Genomic DNA, 17,616 nt, shown 5'->3' with positions numbered 1-17,616 from the left:
TAGAAAATTCTCAAAGAAACATATCGGCAGTAGCCAGATTTAAGTATTTAAAAATTGTTACAACTGAAAACTAACCAAAACTAATAAAATTGACAATTTTCAAGAAGAAATGGTAAGAAAATATTTGGAAATTGAGATTCTAAAAAAATAGTTAACAATTGCAGCTTTGGCATTAAATAAAAAACGTTAAGAAGGGGGTTTATTCGTAGCCTACTACATTAACATGTGGTATTGAAGCGAGCTTGAAGCTTGTCTCAAATCTTTAATTAACTGAATCGAGTTGAAGTGAGGTTGATTCGACTCGATTCCGGTCGGGGATCGGAGTCGATTCAAAATTTGTGCAGAAAAACCTGTGTGGAGGATTTTTTTTACAGATAATTCATTTGGTCTGTTTATTTTGCATGTTTGTGTACAAAGTATAGTTTTGTTTTTATCAAATTAAAAAAAAAAATTGCACAAGGAGTAAGCAGCATATTCTTATATGGTGCTAAATTATTCAGTTTTTCATTGTTTAACATGAATCCAACTATCTCACTTGCACTTCATAAGAAAAATCGAAACACCATTTGCATTTTAGAAAGTGCTGTAAAACTTAATCATTTTTAAATCTTCTTGTGCGGTGGAAACACCAAAACGATTTATTTAATCTAAATTGAGATAAACCTTTGGTAAAACACATAGCAAAACTTAATTATCTTTTCTATTCTTGCAAAATAAGCCCAGTTAGTCCATTTTCATTAACAAAACTAAATAATATCAACAGTAGCAGATTGATTTTCTTTCGCCAACGGAAAACACATGATTCCAAATGCACAACTACTCAACGAACACAGCTTTTGAAATACGAATGCAGTATCAATCATACCAAGATATGAGAACGAAATCACATAAGATCCATTCGAGACTCGTATAAATGTAAAAAACCCATCCGTTGTAAGATTCTACTTTAACTTTTATTGGTAGTATTCATACATTGGATATTGTTTTTGTTATTCGTGTAAAATCCTACTTTACTATTGATAGATTTTCCAATAAAACAAGGGTATTATGTTTTTCTGGCAAGAAGGCTTGCTCAAAGTTTCAGCCGTGAGGCCCCTACTTCGACCATTTTTGCAGTAATTGGTGCCGTACGTCAGCAATAACGCGCTAAATATTCTCGTCCAAAGCTTCAATCATCTCGGTCTTTTCTGCGTAGTAAGCGATTTTATATTACCCTAAATGGTACAGTTGTTTTAAATTGGTATACTATTTGCGCACTTATAAATAAATCAAAACCTTACAAGTCTTTCGTATATCAGGGACATTCTTTGAAAAACAAAATAAAACATATGATTATAAAATAGATGACTTATTTTAAGGCCCAGGGGGTAAACCTACGTGACTAGTACCAAAAGCTTACGTTCGGCCCACTTTATATGCCAAATATCTTTGAACTTGGGAATTTTGATATAATTAGACTTGAAGTTGAGCGTCGGAAATGGGAAACAATCCGACATTTTTGAAAATAATTACGTGTGATTCAAAAAGTACAGCAAGTATAGGATAAGAGATTTCATCTCTTACTGTTGTACCTGGGACGAGGCTTCGTAGAAAAAGGAGGCATCTCCTTTGAAAAAAGAATTCTAGAAAATACAGTGGATTGATCTACTTATACAGGAGTTCGAAAGTACGGCTACACAAAGCAAACACTGGTTTAATAATTTTGTAATTTATTATAAAGTTGGACTATGGCATTAAGTGTGGAATACAATATCATCCAAATGGCTGGCGGTCTCTTAATGATTTGCAGTAGATTTTGAGTGGTATATTGGCCATAACTTGAGTAATGTTGGTTTTTAATGTGTTTAAAAATTGGACAATTTTTGCGTATTTGCTAAAACGAAAAATTACGAGACAGGAAAATTCTTAGCTTGTTTGAACCACATTTTGTTGGAACCACACAACGTCCAAGTATTTATTTTTAATTTCAGTTAGCAGGAAAATCGTTAAATTCGGATCATTAGCGCTTATACAATGATACACTGCAGAGCACAGAACAGGCATTACAACATCAATAATTTTTAAACTTTCATTAAATGTTTTCACAATTTTATCGACCCATGTATATGACTTGATTAAAAAGCAGATACTTTATATGATGAATTCCGTAAATTTACAGGGACTTATTTTGAAATTGAATTTTAATTGGTATTTCTTTTTTTTTCAGAATAATACAAATTTCATAAAGTTCGAAAAAATGTTGCCATCAAATTCTGAGACCATACAATGAGGATACAAATATTTTACAAATGTCATTGATTTCATGTATTTTTGCTTTGTGGATCGCACTTTTATCAACAGAGGTATGTTTAATAAACTTAAGGTATACAAAATACTTTTAAATTAATTTATAATTATTATTATATTTCTTTTGTAGGCAGCAACAGTCTCGTTGGGTGTAATTGATAGTAAGTTTCTTTTAAAAACATTAGTCTTACAATTTTACAAAAAAAGCTTTATTATTTTAACTAGACGATTAATTCAGATGCACTTATTAAAACTCCAAAATGTGACCTAGTCAGGTCTTACAAAAACAAAGTCCAAGGTCGCAAAGCGTGACACAGTTCTCTATTGTTTGAGTTAAATACAATGCGCAGTGTGCACTATCTGTAATAATGTCTCTAACACTTATGCAAGACATGTTTCATAAAATTTAAAGTTTTATCTTATCTGTAGGCTTGGAAGTAAAAGCTTGCTAGTCAAAATAAAAACACATTCAAATTTTCAATTTTGAAGTACATAGTTTCATTGGTCATGTGTCTATGTTTTTTCAATGTAGTCAGTAGACATTCTCATTATGGTAAAGGAGTAAGCAACGCCTGCAAAAATTTTCTATAGAAATTCGGAGGCTCTAATTTACGGTCGTAATTTTCGTTCTAGTCGACAACGAATATCAAGAATATCAAAATCTCTCATCTCAGTGAAAAAACAATGGGTCAAAAATATGAGGCTTCTACAGCAAACAATCCTAATCAGTTAATTTCACCACACTATGGCGTATTTTAAGTAGGGATCTTAGTTAAAACCCTAACAAGATCAAGCCATTTGAAGCACCGACGGACGTACGTTCTCGATTCATGTCAAGTCCTTATTGGAAAACACGACATATTAAACGAGTTTTTAAAATATGTACCTCTTCAGAATTCGTGTGCCATTCTATCCTAAAATTCGGTTTGTAAAACTTAAGTCTGATTATTTTAATTTAAGCCGTGCCCAATAGAAATGTTCTAAGCCAGATTCAAGTTCACTGATCAATTTGAATATATTGTAGCGAAAAACCGCCAAGAACCTAAGAATCGAGGAAAGAAAGAACCCTTGAAAATAAATAAAACAATTTGTAGCTTCAAGATAAATTTTATTTCAAATCCTTTGGTTCCGGAGAGGTATATTTTTTGTATTGATAAATTGTGATATTGGTTTGTAGGATTGATGTTACAGAAGTGTGCTAGCTGCTTAGGGATCTGCCAGGAAAAAAGAGAGCGCGCTTCATTTAACGCGCGCCTTTTATGCCTTCCAAAGTCTCCACGAAAATTCCTTTTTGAATCATTTAGTCGTCCTCTTTGCAATAAACAGGTGTCTTTTTCTATCTCAACTAATCGGCAGTTCTCCTTCATCTGACACTTCGCAGCAACGTAGTATCTGATGAGTTCAGAAAAAAAAAGATCTGTTTGCGTTGTTTATTTTTATGGTGGACTAACTCGTTTTTGCAACAATATTATGATCCTATTAAACTATAGCGTGTTTTACTTCAATAATCCGAACTTGAATAGTTTGTAAATTTAAAAACAGTTATACAGTAAAAAACAATTTAAAATACATTAAATTTGACACACTTAAATTAATTTATTAAATAAAGCTAAAACCTTTTTTTTTTACATTTTTTAGACATTTTTATAAATATCAGGACATTTGAAGGCGAAATTCAGTTGCATATCAGTTGGAACGACACAATTTTAGAAGGTAAATAATTCGTTTAAATATTCAACAGCATTAAATAACACATGTTTTTTAATTTCAATTTTCAGATTGGAACTACAATGTTTTTGTTGTACCCACGAATATAACCGAGCGTTTATACACGTCATGTAGTCAATTGAGTATTCCAAAGGTATATTATTTTTACTTACAAAAAAATGATGTGGACACCCAATTTTCTTACATAATCTAGCTTTATGATTGTTTTGTTTTAATATTAAAAAACAAACCCAAAATTTTAATATGGCTTTCAAAAGTTTGAAAGAAAGAAAGTTTGGTTTTAAAGTTTAATTATATGTTTGCTTCAATCTTTATCTATTTCCTATGTTTCTAAACCTATAAGGAAGACTTCAAAATTATTTAAAAACAAAGACTAATAGTCCTGAAAATAGCGATTTTAATAACTTAGTTGACGTTTTGTTCAGGTTTTTTGCTTGTGACATTATAGAAAGTATTGCATTCTTAAATTCAAACTCAAGATTTTAATCAAAAGTGACATAACGATGGTAGGGAAGTCAAAAAAGTGTGTCCATCCATTCTCTTCATGGGCCTTATGTCTGTCTATTACAAGTTTAAACTTGGAAATTAAGGTTTTTAGCTAATCCTCGTTAGTTTTTTTTAAACTAAAAATAACAGTAGTCTCTACACAAATTAGGTAGTCAAAATCGAAAATTCGAATTTTCCCAAAAACGAACGGTTACATTTTTAACTAAAAAGTAAAGTAAAAAGTTTAAGTAAAAATATGTTTTTTTTGCTCTAAGGGTACCCCCCATAGTACCGTTATTTTGTTTTAAGATTTCTCAAGATCTAATGAAAAGATTTTAATATTTCTGCACAAGCTCTTATATTATCTTAATAATATTTGATGATCAAAAATGTCTTTCTAGTTTTTTTAATTCAAAATTCGATACCTCGAGAATGAGTCAATATTTTCTTAACGAAATTCAAATGTAAAACGTATATTTAACTACAAAACTGCAAACCAAAACTATTTTTAAAACAAAATTTAAAAACTTTGTATGTACAGTCCCTGCCCTGGCCATATTTTATACGCACTTTAGATTTTATGCAAAATCTCAATTTTCAGCTTTTTTAATCAGGTTTTCGAATATTGTAATGCATTTAAATTATTTTGCATGCAGAATATAAACTATTTCCTACTTTTCTATAAAAATAAAAGATAATACGGAGTTTTGGAAACTAACAAAAAAAAAGTAAATGAAGGAAAAACTAAGAATACCAGCATTTCTCAGGAGGACTTAAGATTACTTTTTTCAGGATTGCTAAATATCTCTTCGGAACAACTAGTATGGAGTTATGCGAAACCACATATCGAAGATGATATCCTTGATGCGCAGATAACATTTTTGAAAGTAGAAAGGGTACTAGAGTCGCTTCAAGATGGCAAAGTAGCTGGCACGTACGGGATTCCCGCAGAGTTCTTCAAATATATTTCCACCGAATTTAACCAAAAACTGGCATCCCGATTGCTTCGATGAGGCTATTATCTGGCCAATACTAAAAAAAGGTGACCCAAACGACCCAGCAAGCTATGGAGGAATATCATTTCCTAATGCAAGTTTGAAGATTTACACTTCAATACTAAATAGAAGGCTTATTAACTGGGTAAATTTAAACAACAAACTGAGCGAGTATCAGTCAGGGTTTCGGAAAGGGTATTCTACAGCCGATAACATTTTTATTCTTGGATGTATAATACGAAGCAAACTCAATCGTAAAGCTAAACTTTAACCTTTTTCGTTGACTTGAAAGCTGCATTTGATACAGTTGTCAGAAAAACGCTGTTCTATAGACTTTACAACTTAGGTGTATAATCCAAGTTTGTTAAAGCACTGGAAAAACTTTACAATCAAATGATAGATAGATGTGGCAAATCAAAAGAGATCCAATTAAATCGAGGACTACGTCAAGGATGCAATCTCAGCACATTGTTATTTGCGTTATTTCTTGATGAGTGGAGTTCTGCTTTATAGAGCACAGATCTGGGGTGTTCGGAAATACGAAATTGTTGAAACATTGCTTCGATTCTTCCTTAGAAAATTATTTCTCCTCCCTCTCTAAGTACTCCTAGGTATATGTATGTACCATTTGGAAACAGAGCTTTCGACACTCTTTTTATCAACATTCAAGCTGAGCGCAGACTATTTGATACAGGTGATTAATATGGACCGAAACCGATTGCCAAATATTATGTTGAGAAGTGTCGTACGTCGAAAGCATTGGATTGATGTTACTGCAAATTGTGGTATTATTCTAGAACTGAATGGATGTACTGGCCTCCATATGAAAAAAGCACTGTATGAGGTTATCCAATCGATCGATGGAAATGAAAGGAACACAAAAAGGCGATAACATCTACAAACATTTATTCGAAACTTAATTATAATCTAATTGAACATAACTACTTAAGGCTCGATTTTTCAAAAAAAAAAAACTATTGGAACTATTTTTAAAGCAGGAGGTGAACTTCTTAACCTAAATTGTATGCCACACAGAAATGATTTGGTTAATAAGTCATGGTTTTCTTTGGATTTTGTAAATACACTTAAAGCAAGCAATTTTTATTTTCCAGTAGAAGTAATTCAAGTAATTTTGTTTCCACTAAACTAAAAGTCACAACTGCAGACGACATTTTTGTCATGCCTTATTATTTATTCCCTAAACCAAAAAATTTATCTAACAAGAACCTTAAAATTATTGAATACAAATATTCAGCCAGGAACTAAATGTACGAAATTAATAAACGATTTTTGAGAACAAAGGTAATAAATCATATTTTTAAACAATCTTTAGATTCAGGAATCTAAAAATCTGTTAAATAAGAAAAAAAATAAACTTGTATGAGTTTCTGATATTTGTCTAAAGGGAACAGAAAGCACCGTTAAAAGATTACAAGACTATTTTAGCATAACTTTTTATTATACCATAATCAAAATTTTAGCTGCAACTTTTTGCAATATTTGAAAGTATCGTCAATAACGGTTTTAATTAAATATTGCTTTTGGAATGTTGGAGTTATTTCGTTTCTATAAAGAGCTGTGAACGTGAAATGTTCTTTTTATTTAAACTATAATATCTTATTTTATTTGTCTTAATTGTACAAAATAAATAAGGCCACTTAGAAGCCCTTTTTTTATCAAAAGTCAATGTTAAAAAAACGTACCTAAGATTATTTGGGCAAACTACTGATTTTTAATTTCTATTTATACATTAATACTAGTTGACCCGACAAACGTTGTTTTGTCATATGTATAAATAATTTCTAGAGAATGTTTTGCTAGAAATAAATATAGAGCACTGTAAACGGTGCCAACAAATTAAAATAACAAGTCACTAAACTAATTTTCAATAATAATTCAATTCTAATTGGAAATTGAAGGCATTTGAATTGAATTGGCACATCTGTGGGTATAAAAGGATAATAGAATTTGCCATTTAGAATTATAGCTTCGATAACATTTTTCATTAATTTTGTTGAGTTCAAATTACGAAGCAAAATTACCGGAGCTCCAAATTTTCAGTTGTAAATTATTTCTTGGCATGGCGAATTCAATTAGTTCAAAAACTCAGTTGAATAATTTACAGCTTCGGTAGCATAGATTTGTATGACGCCAAGTCTCCTGGTAAAAAATGATGTATTTTGAGATTTAACTCGTTGACATCCACATTCCGCATTTTTTGCCACTTATGATTTGTATATTGTCTGTGTATATCTTTAAATATCTGGTCATTGAGAGCATCTTGCATCGTGAATCAATAATGTGCAGAAATCTACAGGTAATTTTATGCATGTAGTTTCATCTGTAGTAACTTTTCCGTCGCCTTTATCTAACAGTAGTTTTGAGAATGTTTCAGCGGATGGAGCTTGAAGCATTTGAACACGCGGTTATTTTGAATATTTAGTATCAGTTTAAATACTGAATGGGCTGTTTCGCCTTCATCCAATAAAGCTTCCGCAATTCCAGAAGATGCAACAGCCAATGCGATACCATTAGTTGATCGTTTTTCAGCAAGAATTAACGAAATGTAGAATGTTTTGGTAGTTCCATCTGGTCCATCAAAAAAAAGAATCCACCTTGTCCTGCTGAAACTGCAAGCATGATGTGGTCATAAACGGTTCTTTGTTCTTCATTCCTTAGTGGGACATTGCGAACAACAATCGCTGTTATTTCTACAATATTGTATTGTAGTTCACGCTTCAATTCAGTGTCTATTAAATCAGATGCATTTCAATTTGGTGAACGCACTGAAATGACTTTGTGGTAAGTTGGTAATGATTATACAAAGATCCTCAAAAACAATCAATGCTTCAAAGCGTCACCCGTGGCATGATGGTTAGTGCGTTGGACTGTCAGGGGTCTTGGGTTCAATCCCTGCCTGTGCCACCTTAATTTTAAAAAAAAAAAAATTAATTTTCGCGGGTACTGCCTCTTGCGAGGAATTGACAAATCCTTCAAGAGTAATTATTGTCATGAAAAAGTGCTTTCTCAAAATAGCCGTTCGGATGCGGCATAAAATTGTAGGTCCCCTCCATTCCTGACAACATTACTCGCACACAGGAATGGCTGAGAGTTGTAAGTCACTAGGCCCTGGTTCACAACGGACTGTTGCGCCACCCCATTTGATTTTTTTTTTCAAAGCGTCACTGAATACTACAGTAAGATCGTTGCACCGTGTACGATGTTGATGCAACTAAACCATAGCACTTAGAAATATAAAAAATAGATACAAACCTGTTCTCAGACCTACCAAATGTACATACATATATGCAAAATGTCATTGAAATTGGTGAAGCCGTTTCGGAGGAGTATGGCAACTAACACTGTGACAGGAAAATTTTATATATTAGATGTAGATACTTTCATATCCCATTTTTAATAAATACATACATAATTATTAATAATTCAATAAATACCTCGTGAGATAACTTACCAAATTGTCGGTCACCATTTATGTAAGTTCTTTAGGAGAATATCCATTTAAATAATGATGAGTTTAATTACTGATTTGAAGATAATTTATGGAATTAGTTGGTCCTTTTTAATTTCTTCACAAATTTTGGCTTAAAAAGTTCGATGTTTCTTTTAACCGTTTTAATATTAAACATCGTTTAAATACTCGAATAACTTTATGATCTATTAATACAACATATTAACTTCTTCACAAAAATTGAAACAGTTCTAAAAAGTTTAAGAACACTTAAATACTCTCAAACAAAAAGAAAAATTCTCGCATTTTATTTTTCATTGAAATAACCGAGTTTTTAAAGCGGCTACTTTAATTTACATAGAAAAGTCTTGACGCAACATTGACATTGTAGGATTTATACATACATGACTTTTAAACTGAACGACATCAAATACACTTTCTTAAAAAAGGAATAAACAAGTTTTAATAATTCTGAGCTAAACACTCAGGCTAGGGCCCTTCAAGGAAATAAAAATAAAACTTTTTTGATGATAAGTTAATAAACTATTTTTGTTGGACATAAATTAACAGGAACTTATTTAAAATTTTCTTGACTACGAACGATTCAAGAATACTGGTCGTGACACTATGACTTTTTTCTGTTGAACAAATAAAATAATAGTAAACGGATTATGATGTCCTAAATTTAAATCTCGCCTTTACATTTTTCTATCACATTATTTTTGTAAAATGTGCCCCTTTCAAATGGTAAGGACATCCACAACCGTTGTTAGTAAACACACAACATACCCTTTAACAATGCATTACCCGTGTTTTGTTGGAAAATCTATCAATAGTATAGTAGGATTTTACATGAATAACAAAAAAATATCCGCAGTATGAATACTACCCATAAAAGTTAAAGTAGATTCTTACTACGGATGGGTTTTTGACATTAATACGAGTCTAGATTTAGTTCTCAAATGTTGGTACGATTGATATTGCATTTGTATCTCAATGGCTGTGTTCGTTGAGTAGCTGTGCATTTGGAATCATGTGTTTTCCATTGGCGACAAATATCAATTTGTTACTGTTGATATAATTTTGTTTTATTAATGAAAATGGACTAACTGGGCTTATTTTGCAAGAGAACACATAGAAAAGATAATTAAGTTTTGCTATTTTCCACCAAAGGTTTATCTCAGTTTAGATTAAATAAATCTTTTTGGTGTTTCCACCGCACAAGAAGATTTAAAAATGATTAAGTTTGACACTACTTTCTAAAATGCAAATGGTGCTTCGATCTTTCTTATGAAGTGGGAGTAAGATATTTTGATTCGTGTTAAACAATTAAGAACAGAATAGTTTAGCACCATATAAGAATATACTACCTACACTCCATGTTCAATTTTTTTTTTATTCGATTAAAACAGAACTATATATTTGAACAGAAAAATGCAAATAAACAGACCGCAACGCATTTTCTGTAAAAATAACTCCTCAACACATGTTCTTCGTCACGGATTTTGACTGGACTCCAATCCCCGATCGGAATCGAGTCGAATTAAGCTCATTTGAACTCGATTCAGGTATATAAAGAGCTGATTCGAGCTTCAAGCTCACTTCAACACCACATGCTAAAGTAGTAGTCTACGAATAAACCCCCTTCTTGAAGTTTTTTTTATTTTATGTCAAAGCTGCAATGGCTAAATAAACTTTTTTTTATAGAATCTCAATTTCCAGAAGTTTTCTTACCATTTCTTCTTGAAAATTGACCATTTTATTAGTTTTAGTTAATTTTTTTGCTAAGTTAATTTAAACTTTTGATTTTCACAAAACTTTCTTCTATTTCTGTGTGTTTTTTTTTTTAATTATTATTCTGACAGATCTTCTTTCAGTTGTAACAATTTTTAAATACAAAAAACTTGCTACTGCCGATGCGTTTTCTTGGGAATCTTGTACTATACTATTTATAGAATGCCAAAAAAACACGGGTATTTTATGGTGATTCTCCAAAGTCCATACAAATCTTTATCTTATAGATACAGTAACAGTTTAGATAATTTGTAATTTTTCATTAGTTATGAGATGACTTTGGTTTTTATTTGACGCTATCTAAAGTTGTGGAACATTCCTTTATACTATTGAATAAAATTTTAAGTGCTGACTCCGAATCCAAGCTAAGATTTTAGCTCAGTAATACCCTTTTTCAACATTATTTTTCTTTATTTTGTTTTTTAATATATTCCAAAAACTTGATGTTATAACTTAAGACTATTTCGTAGTAAGATCAAAAACTGCTTTTATACAGTTTTTCATTTCTCTGTTAAGTGAAGACTTACAACTTATGAGGATTTTTTTTTTGAAAAATAAGTAAAATACTAAACATTGTATATTTATCATATTTTAAAATCATTACTGCCAAAAAAAATATTTCATAAAATTGAAAAACCTTCAAAGAGCCCTATATACAGTTTTTTTTCGAATTCAAAATGTTGTAACTCAAAAACCTAACGTGATAGATAGTTTACTTTGATTGCCACCTACTAACATTAGCCTTCTGACTACTGTAATTGATGCTATTTAAAAGTAGATGAGTTTTTTAACGGATTAAAATGTATGTTTGTATTTTTCTCGCTCCAGGATAAAAAACAAGCTGTGTTTCCCAATGAAGTGTCAACATTGATAGATAACAAGGGATGTATCATATTACCTGGAAATTCATATGAAGTCAAAGTTGAAACTTCCAATGCAAAAGTTTCGAAAACCAAACAAATTGAAATACCATGTATGACTTATATTTTATTTACGATTTCGAGTTCCGATTAATTTCAAGTTTTGGTTTTCTTTTTAAGATTGTGTAAATGATGTATGTTCGTGTCAACATATTTCCGTTTGGCCAAAAATAAATATGACATCAAAAATAACTGACAAAAATACAGTCGAAGCCAGTTGGACAATATGGATGCCTGTTGGTAAAAACACTTCGATTTTTCTTGAAGAATTTCACTTTGAAAAAATTTATATCAGGTTTGTATAAAAGTTACTATCTTGAAATATGTTAATATATATTGATTAATTTGTTATTTGTTTCTAGTATTAGCCAGCAGACAAATCCGTCTTTGACATGGGGTGGCAACCATATTGTTGTCGAAGAAAAATTGTTTAGAATTGCAGAAAACATCGTTTCAGTGGGACTCGATTCCTTACAAGGGAAAGCACATTTTAAAACAAAACAACCACTTAATCCAGAGCATTTATATCAAATGAAAGCATATCTTATTGACAACAAAAATTGCACCGGGCCAATAGAACCTTTTGTTATACAAAGTAAGTTAAAAATATCGCTTCAAAGCTAATACAAAAAAAGGTTTTGAAGGTATGCAAGTTATTTGGAAAAAGTTGGGCATTGAAGGATATACTCACCAAGTCCCTACATAATTAATAATTAATACTTTTTTGACAATTCAAGTCATAAAATTTTGGCCATACAAAATTTCATATTTTCTAAAAAACTATGGTTGCATATCCACTGGGACTTTTGCGACTGAATTTCTCGAAAACTTCACGAATTCTATCTTTAAGGTCATAAAAAGAAAAAAGTAAAAATGTAGCTTCTGATAAAAAAGCTGAAATAATCTTAGCTAGATAGCCTTATTTATTCCCAGCTATGGTTGTACCAGCTTTGTTTTCGAATAAGTAAGGTCCAATCACGCTACCAGCCAAAAACCTGAATCAAAAAGTGACACGTTAATCGATCCGATTGAGTTTTTGTGTTATCTAAATCATTATCAACTGTCATTTTGATAGAAGTAGACTTGACTTGATAGTTAGGGAGATTTTTCTTGACTAACTTTCCATACAGCTTTCCATTAAAGTTGCCTTAATTGGAAGGTAATTTTTTGCCAGCTGGCCAATCAGATACTAGAAACTTGCCTAACTTTCAAGTCCCTTTTGTCGTCTGAACCTGCCCAATGAGAGCTTCAAAAATGATTGTCCAAATAGGCAGATTCAGACGACATAAGAGACTTGAAGCGAAGCCAATTTTGAAGTATCGGCCAGCTGCCAAAAACATGCCTTCAAACCAAGCCAACTTTGTTGGAAAGTCCACTTGAAAGTAAGCCAACAAAAATCTAACTAACAATCATGTCAAATCTTCTTAGATACGTCAAAACGTCAGCTGATCATATTTTTTAAGACAACTGAACTTCATAACTCTGCAATTTGTTTATTTAGCGCACGATTTTATTTAAAGTTTAGTGTAAAAGGGTCTCATTAAAAAAGAAACATTTTAGAAGACATTGAATTAAAGATCCAAACTTGAAGTTAATGTCATCAGCATACAGCAAACGAAGTACTTTATGTTGTCTGAACCTGTCCAATACCTCTTATTGGAAAACCCTCTACTACATGATATGAAACTATTTTACTAATGTATCAGTTTTTAAAAAATTTACTTTCAGTGCCCCATCATGTTGCAGGACTAATTGGAAAGGACATACAATTAAGTGTGGTAAGTAATGGTTGGAAAACTGTATACAACAATTTGAAGCAGACGTCCGTGCGTCGCGTCTCGGGACATCACAATTTAATACATTCTCTTTACAGAAAGATGGCATCATAATAGTTTCTTTCTTATTTGTTTGTAGTTTAACGTTAATTGCCTTGAATTACATTCGACGTCGAAATACCAAAAATACTAAAAATGTTCCAGACGTTATGTTCTCTCAATACGGAAAGAATTTTTCTCCAGAGTAAGTTTTAGTTTTATTTTCATATAATAATTTTCTTTTAATATGCTAATAAATGTTTAGCACAATGGAGGACAATATACTCTACGTTGACAAAGATGTTGAGGTAACTTAATTGAATATCCTTATAGAATTAGAATAATATTTAAAATATAATTAATTTGTATTGTAAAGGATGCTCAATATAAAGGACTGGCAGACATTTTTGAAGTTCCTCATTCAGCTATATGCATTGGTCCAGAAATCGGTGTAGGCGCTTTTGGACGAGTATTTAAAGCTACTGCCAAGAATCTTTTGCGAATGAGGGGAACAACCATTGTTGCTGTGAAGCAGTTGAAAGGTAAAAACATACATATGTATGTAGGTTAAAAATGATTTCAGAGTTCGTTACTAAAATAAATTTAAACTTTATTACTTAGACTTAAGAAATAGTAGCTTTTTTGTGTGTTTCAAGACGATTATTTATTTAAAATGATTTTTGGCAAGTGTCCGTCGCAGCAGGCTCTTGGAAGTCACGAAATATCGTCACATGCCCATGACGCAAGATAATGCGCTCACCAAATGTTTCCTTCATGGAATTGATCGTTTCGTTAGTTGGCATGCAGCGCCAATTAAATAACACAAAATTGGGTGACGCAACAGCCCATTGAGAACTAGCGCCTAGTGACTTACAACTCTCAACCATTCCTGTTTGCGAATAATGTTGTCAGGGATGGGGGGGACCTGCAGTTTTTACAGCAGTTTTCATGACAAGAATTGCTCTTGGAGAATTTGCCAATTCCTCTCAAGAGGCTGTACCCGTGGAAAAAAAACACTTTAGATGGCATAGGCAGGAATCAAACCCAAGGCCTCTGGCATGACAGTCCAACCCACTTTTTTTTTATTCATTTTCATTCCTTAATTTTTAAAACTATCTTAAAGCTAGACAAAAATTCATAAAACAAGGATAATTAACCATAACTTACAACTAACTTACTGGTTCCATACGGAAACTCTAAGTTAAACAATATAATACTTAACTCTAATGCCTTTCGGCCCTAAGATCTATGTTACTGTAATTCGTTATATTTATTTTGTGTTTATTAGAAAACACTTACTTATTTACTTACAAAGTACTTAAAATAAGGTCCTTAAATAAAACTTAAAACTAACTTAAACTACCTATTCTTCCTATAAACTACTTAAAATTAGAACAACCTAACCTCTAACTATCTAACATGTTTTGTTTTTCATTTTTCGTTTGTTATTTTCCTTTTTTTCCTATTCCATGTTTTTTTGTAATTATTTTTTTTTTGTGCCACCATGCCTATTCTACTTACAACTAAATCCTAACTTTATAATACAAGTACGTATTTAAGCCGGCCAAGGCTTAAAACTCCATCCCGACTACCCACCATCAAGTGCCGATTGAAGCTACCAAAACTGGTTCCCCTATAATTCACCCTATTAGTCAGTTCGTTCGGAATGCCTCTTGTGGAATGAAGCCGATCAATCGGAATCGTTGGAATAGTAATGCACGTTAGAAACACTGCAGCTCAAACACCCGAAAGAACAACCAAAATTACATTCACTCTGGGGTCAAGCCGACTGCTGTAAAACAGCAATTTCATCAGAGCGAAGGCTCCTCTGGCCCTGGTCAGAACAGGTACTTCACTACACTTTCGCTCGCTAATCGCTGCCCCTTGAAGATCAACAATGACCATCTTACCCCAGTTCTTTCACGAATCCTTCGTGACCTTAACCAACAGAGTCCGGAACAGAATTGTCTCCGACTTCCGGACATTTATTTTATGTTTCCAGTCGTCGCAATATCGCTGAATCTTGTCGAAATCACGCTGCAGGAGAATTCTAATAACCTCAACCCTTCGGGCCGTTACACTACCACTCTTCGTCACTAACAGGGGACTTGGTCCTGTTTGCTCAGCAATTATGGCATTTGGCAAGGAATCGTCATTAAACGGCATGAAACCGCTGTTCTCAGATCGCCATTGTGTCATATCATTTCGAAGGTAAAAATGATTAAGTAGGCCTCTGTTTTCTAGTTCGTTGTTGCTGGAAAGCAGCTCCCATCGCCTCCACTTTTTTCTTCAGATCTTCAATTATGTAAAAGATCTATTTGCGCTGTCCTGAGTACATCTCTGTTCCCTTCAGTTCTTTGGAGTTTCAGACACGGAAGCTCATTATGGTTCTTTTTCTTGAATATCTGGTTGATTTTAGCGAACATACTAGGGTCACTGGAATTAACTGACCGGATCTTGCGGTCATAGTACTTGTTAATTGATAACCTGTTGTTCTTCTTAATCAACGGATTGACATTTTTTATTGACATTTTATTGGGTCTGTAAGTCGTTTGTACAAGTTTTTGAGTCTTGTCAGTAAGCCACTCTTGTGCTTACGTAGTGCGTCAATAGTGGCGTTTCGCTAAGCGTCTATTTGGTCCCGTTCTTTGTAATTTGTTATTGTCCGTTCCATCGTTCGTTTTATTGTTTTGACTTGACTTCACTACCCTGTACCTTCAGTTCATTGTTCAAACACTACCAAAAACATTTTCGCAAAATTTTAAACGATTTGGTAAAATGTTAGAGCCATTTTTAGTAATTAACTAACCTTAAAAGATGATTTATCTGATTTTAAACGATTTTAATATCTTACTTACAGAATGGCTACTTTAACTTTGAGCAATTTGAGAATCCATAAGACAAAACAGTGGAAGGAACGGTCCATTCAAAAATTAGAAACTCCAATTAATAGGTCCATTTAAGCGTATTTGCTTTGTTGATTTTCACTAACTGTCACTTTTGAAACTTGTTGAGGTGCTCGTTTTTTAGTAAAAGGCAATCATCAATTTACTAATTAGCAACACGAAAAGAAAGGTTGAGAATCTTAAAATCTCTTATTAATTCCTAAATATTTAAGAAATTTCTTACTAGTAAATTGATAATGCCTTAACAATAGGTTGTTAAAAATGTTTCGCCATTTTTTTAAGAAAACACGTCTCAGGCAAGCTACAAGTTCAACACGTTTTTAATTTTGTTTTGTAAAGAGATATTACTTATTTCTTTTCCAATTTGGCAAGAAAACCTTTTACACAATTCAAAGCTCTCAGAGAATTGCAGTAGTGATCATTTTAAATCGGCATAATTTTCTCCCACTGTTTGTTTAGATTTTATGACCAAAAACATGTAGACCGTAAGCTAACTTATAAAAACAAATATCGATTTCCCACATCTTTGGCTTAACCACTTGGTCAACGAGTTGGGCACACCGTTGGCATTTTTCAGCGTCAACGTTTGTTAGTCCTGTTTTTAAAATATCTCTTACTTCTGCCAGTGTAAAAGACATATTTTGGCCTGCCACAAATCCTTTCGCCTAAGCTCAAACATTCTTTAATGAATTAAGTTCATAATGAGAAGATGGCAATCGAATTATATTTCATGTAATGCCTATTTAGCCATTTCACAGTATTTAACATTTCAGCTTGCACCATTATTGTCTTCATAGTTGATACGAGTACAACTCACGCACTCCTTTTCAAGGGAGCATTGTTTAACTTAAAAAAAAGGTGAAAATTTTGGTTAATCGTAAATATCTCACGAACCAATGGCGCTAGAGACTTGGATTAAATTTGATATCATATATTGTAACGTGATACGAAACAAGTATATTTTTGGAAAAAAATTCAATTAACGATTTTTTTATAAATCGAAAAAAACTGCAAAAAATGTGTCACCGCTAAAATTTTACGAATAAAAAATAATTTCATCTCCAAAACAATTTTGTGCAACGAAAAAAAAACATTTTTAACATCTAATTAAAATAAATTTTAAGAAAAATCGAATTGACAGTTTTTTTTTACAAAAAATAAAAATCTAAACAAAAAAAAAATAATAAAAGTTGGAAAAAATTGATTTTCGACTCAAAT

At 32.2% G+C, this 17,616-nt stretch overlaps 1 protein-coding gene across 3 annotated transcripts in view; it reads left to right on the top strand.

Moving 5' to 3' along the window:
* The window catches only part of LOC129951941 (vascular endothelial growth factor receptor 2), a 59,218-nt gene that overhangs the window by 26,396 nt on the left and 15,206 nt on the right, over positions 1–17,616 (top strand). For all 3 annotated transcript variants that reach the window (XM_056064311.1, XM_056064309.1, XM_056064310.1), the window contains 11 exons: positions 2,207–2,342; positions 2,417–2,447; positions 3,925–3,999; positions 4,065–4,147; positions 11,587–11,731; positions 11,799–11,973; positions 12,041–12,273; positions 13,407–13,456; positions 13,552–13,697; positions 13,758–13,800; positions 13,869–14,034. In XM_056064311.1, the coding sequence (XP_055920286.1) occupies positions 2,289–2,342; positions 2,417–2,447; positions 3,925–3,999; positions 4,065–4,147; positions 11,587–11,731; positions 11,799–11,973; positions 12,041–12,273; positions 13,407–13,456; positions 13,552–13,697; positions 13,758–13,800; positions 13,869–14,034 (1,201 nt within the window). In that variant the 5' untranslated portion in view covers positions 2,207–2,288. The remainder of the gene's footprint in view (positions 1–2,206; positions 2,343–2,416; positions 2,448–3,924; positions 4,000–4,064; positions 4,148–11,586; positions 11,732–11,798; positions 11,974–12,040; positions 12,274–13,406; positions 13,457–13,551; positions 13,698–13,757; positions 13,801–13,868; positions 14,035–17,616) is intronic.

This window comes from Eupeodes corollae, chromosome 3, assembly GCF_945859685.1.
Source record: "Eupeodes corollae chromosome 3, idEupCoro1.1, whole genome shotgun sequence".
NCBI classification, from domain to species: Eukaryota; Metazoa; Arthropoda; class Insecta; order Diptera; family Syrphidae; genus Eupeodes; species Eupeodes corollae.
Note: the sequence above shows the minus strand (reverse complement) of the source record. Positions and strands in the feature narration are given on the sequence as shown.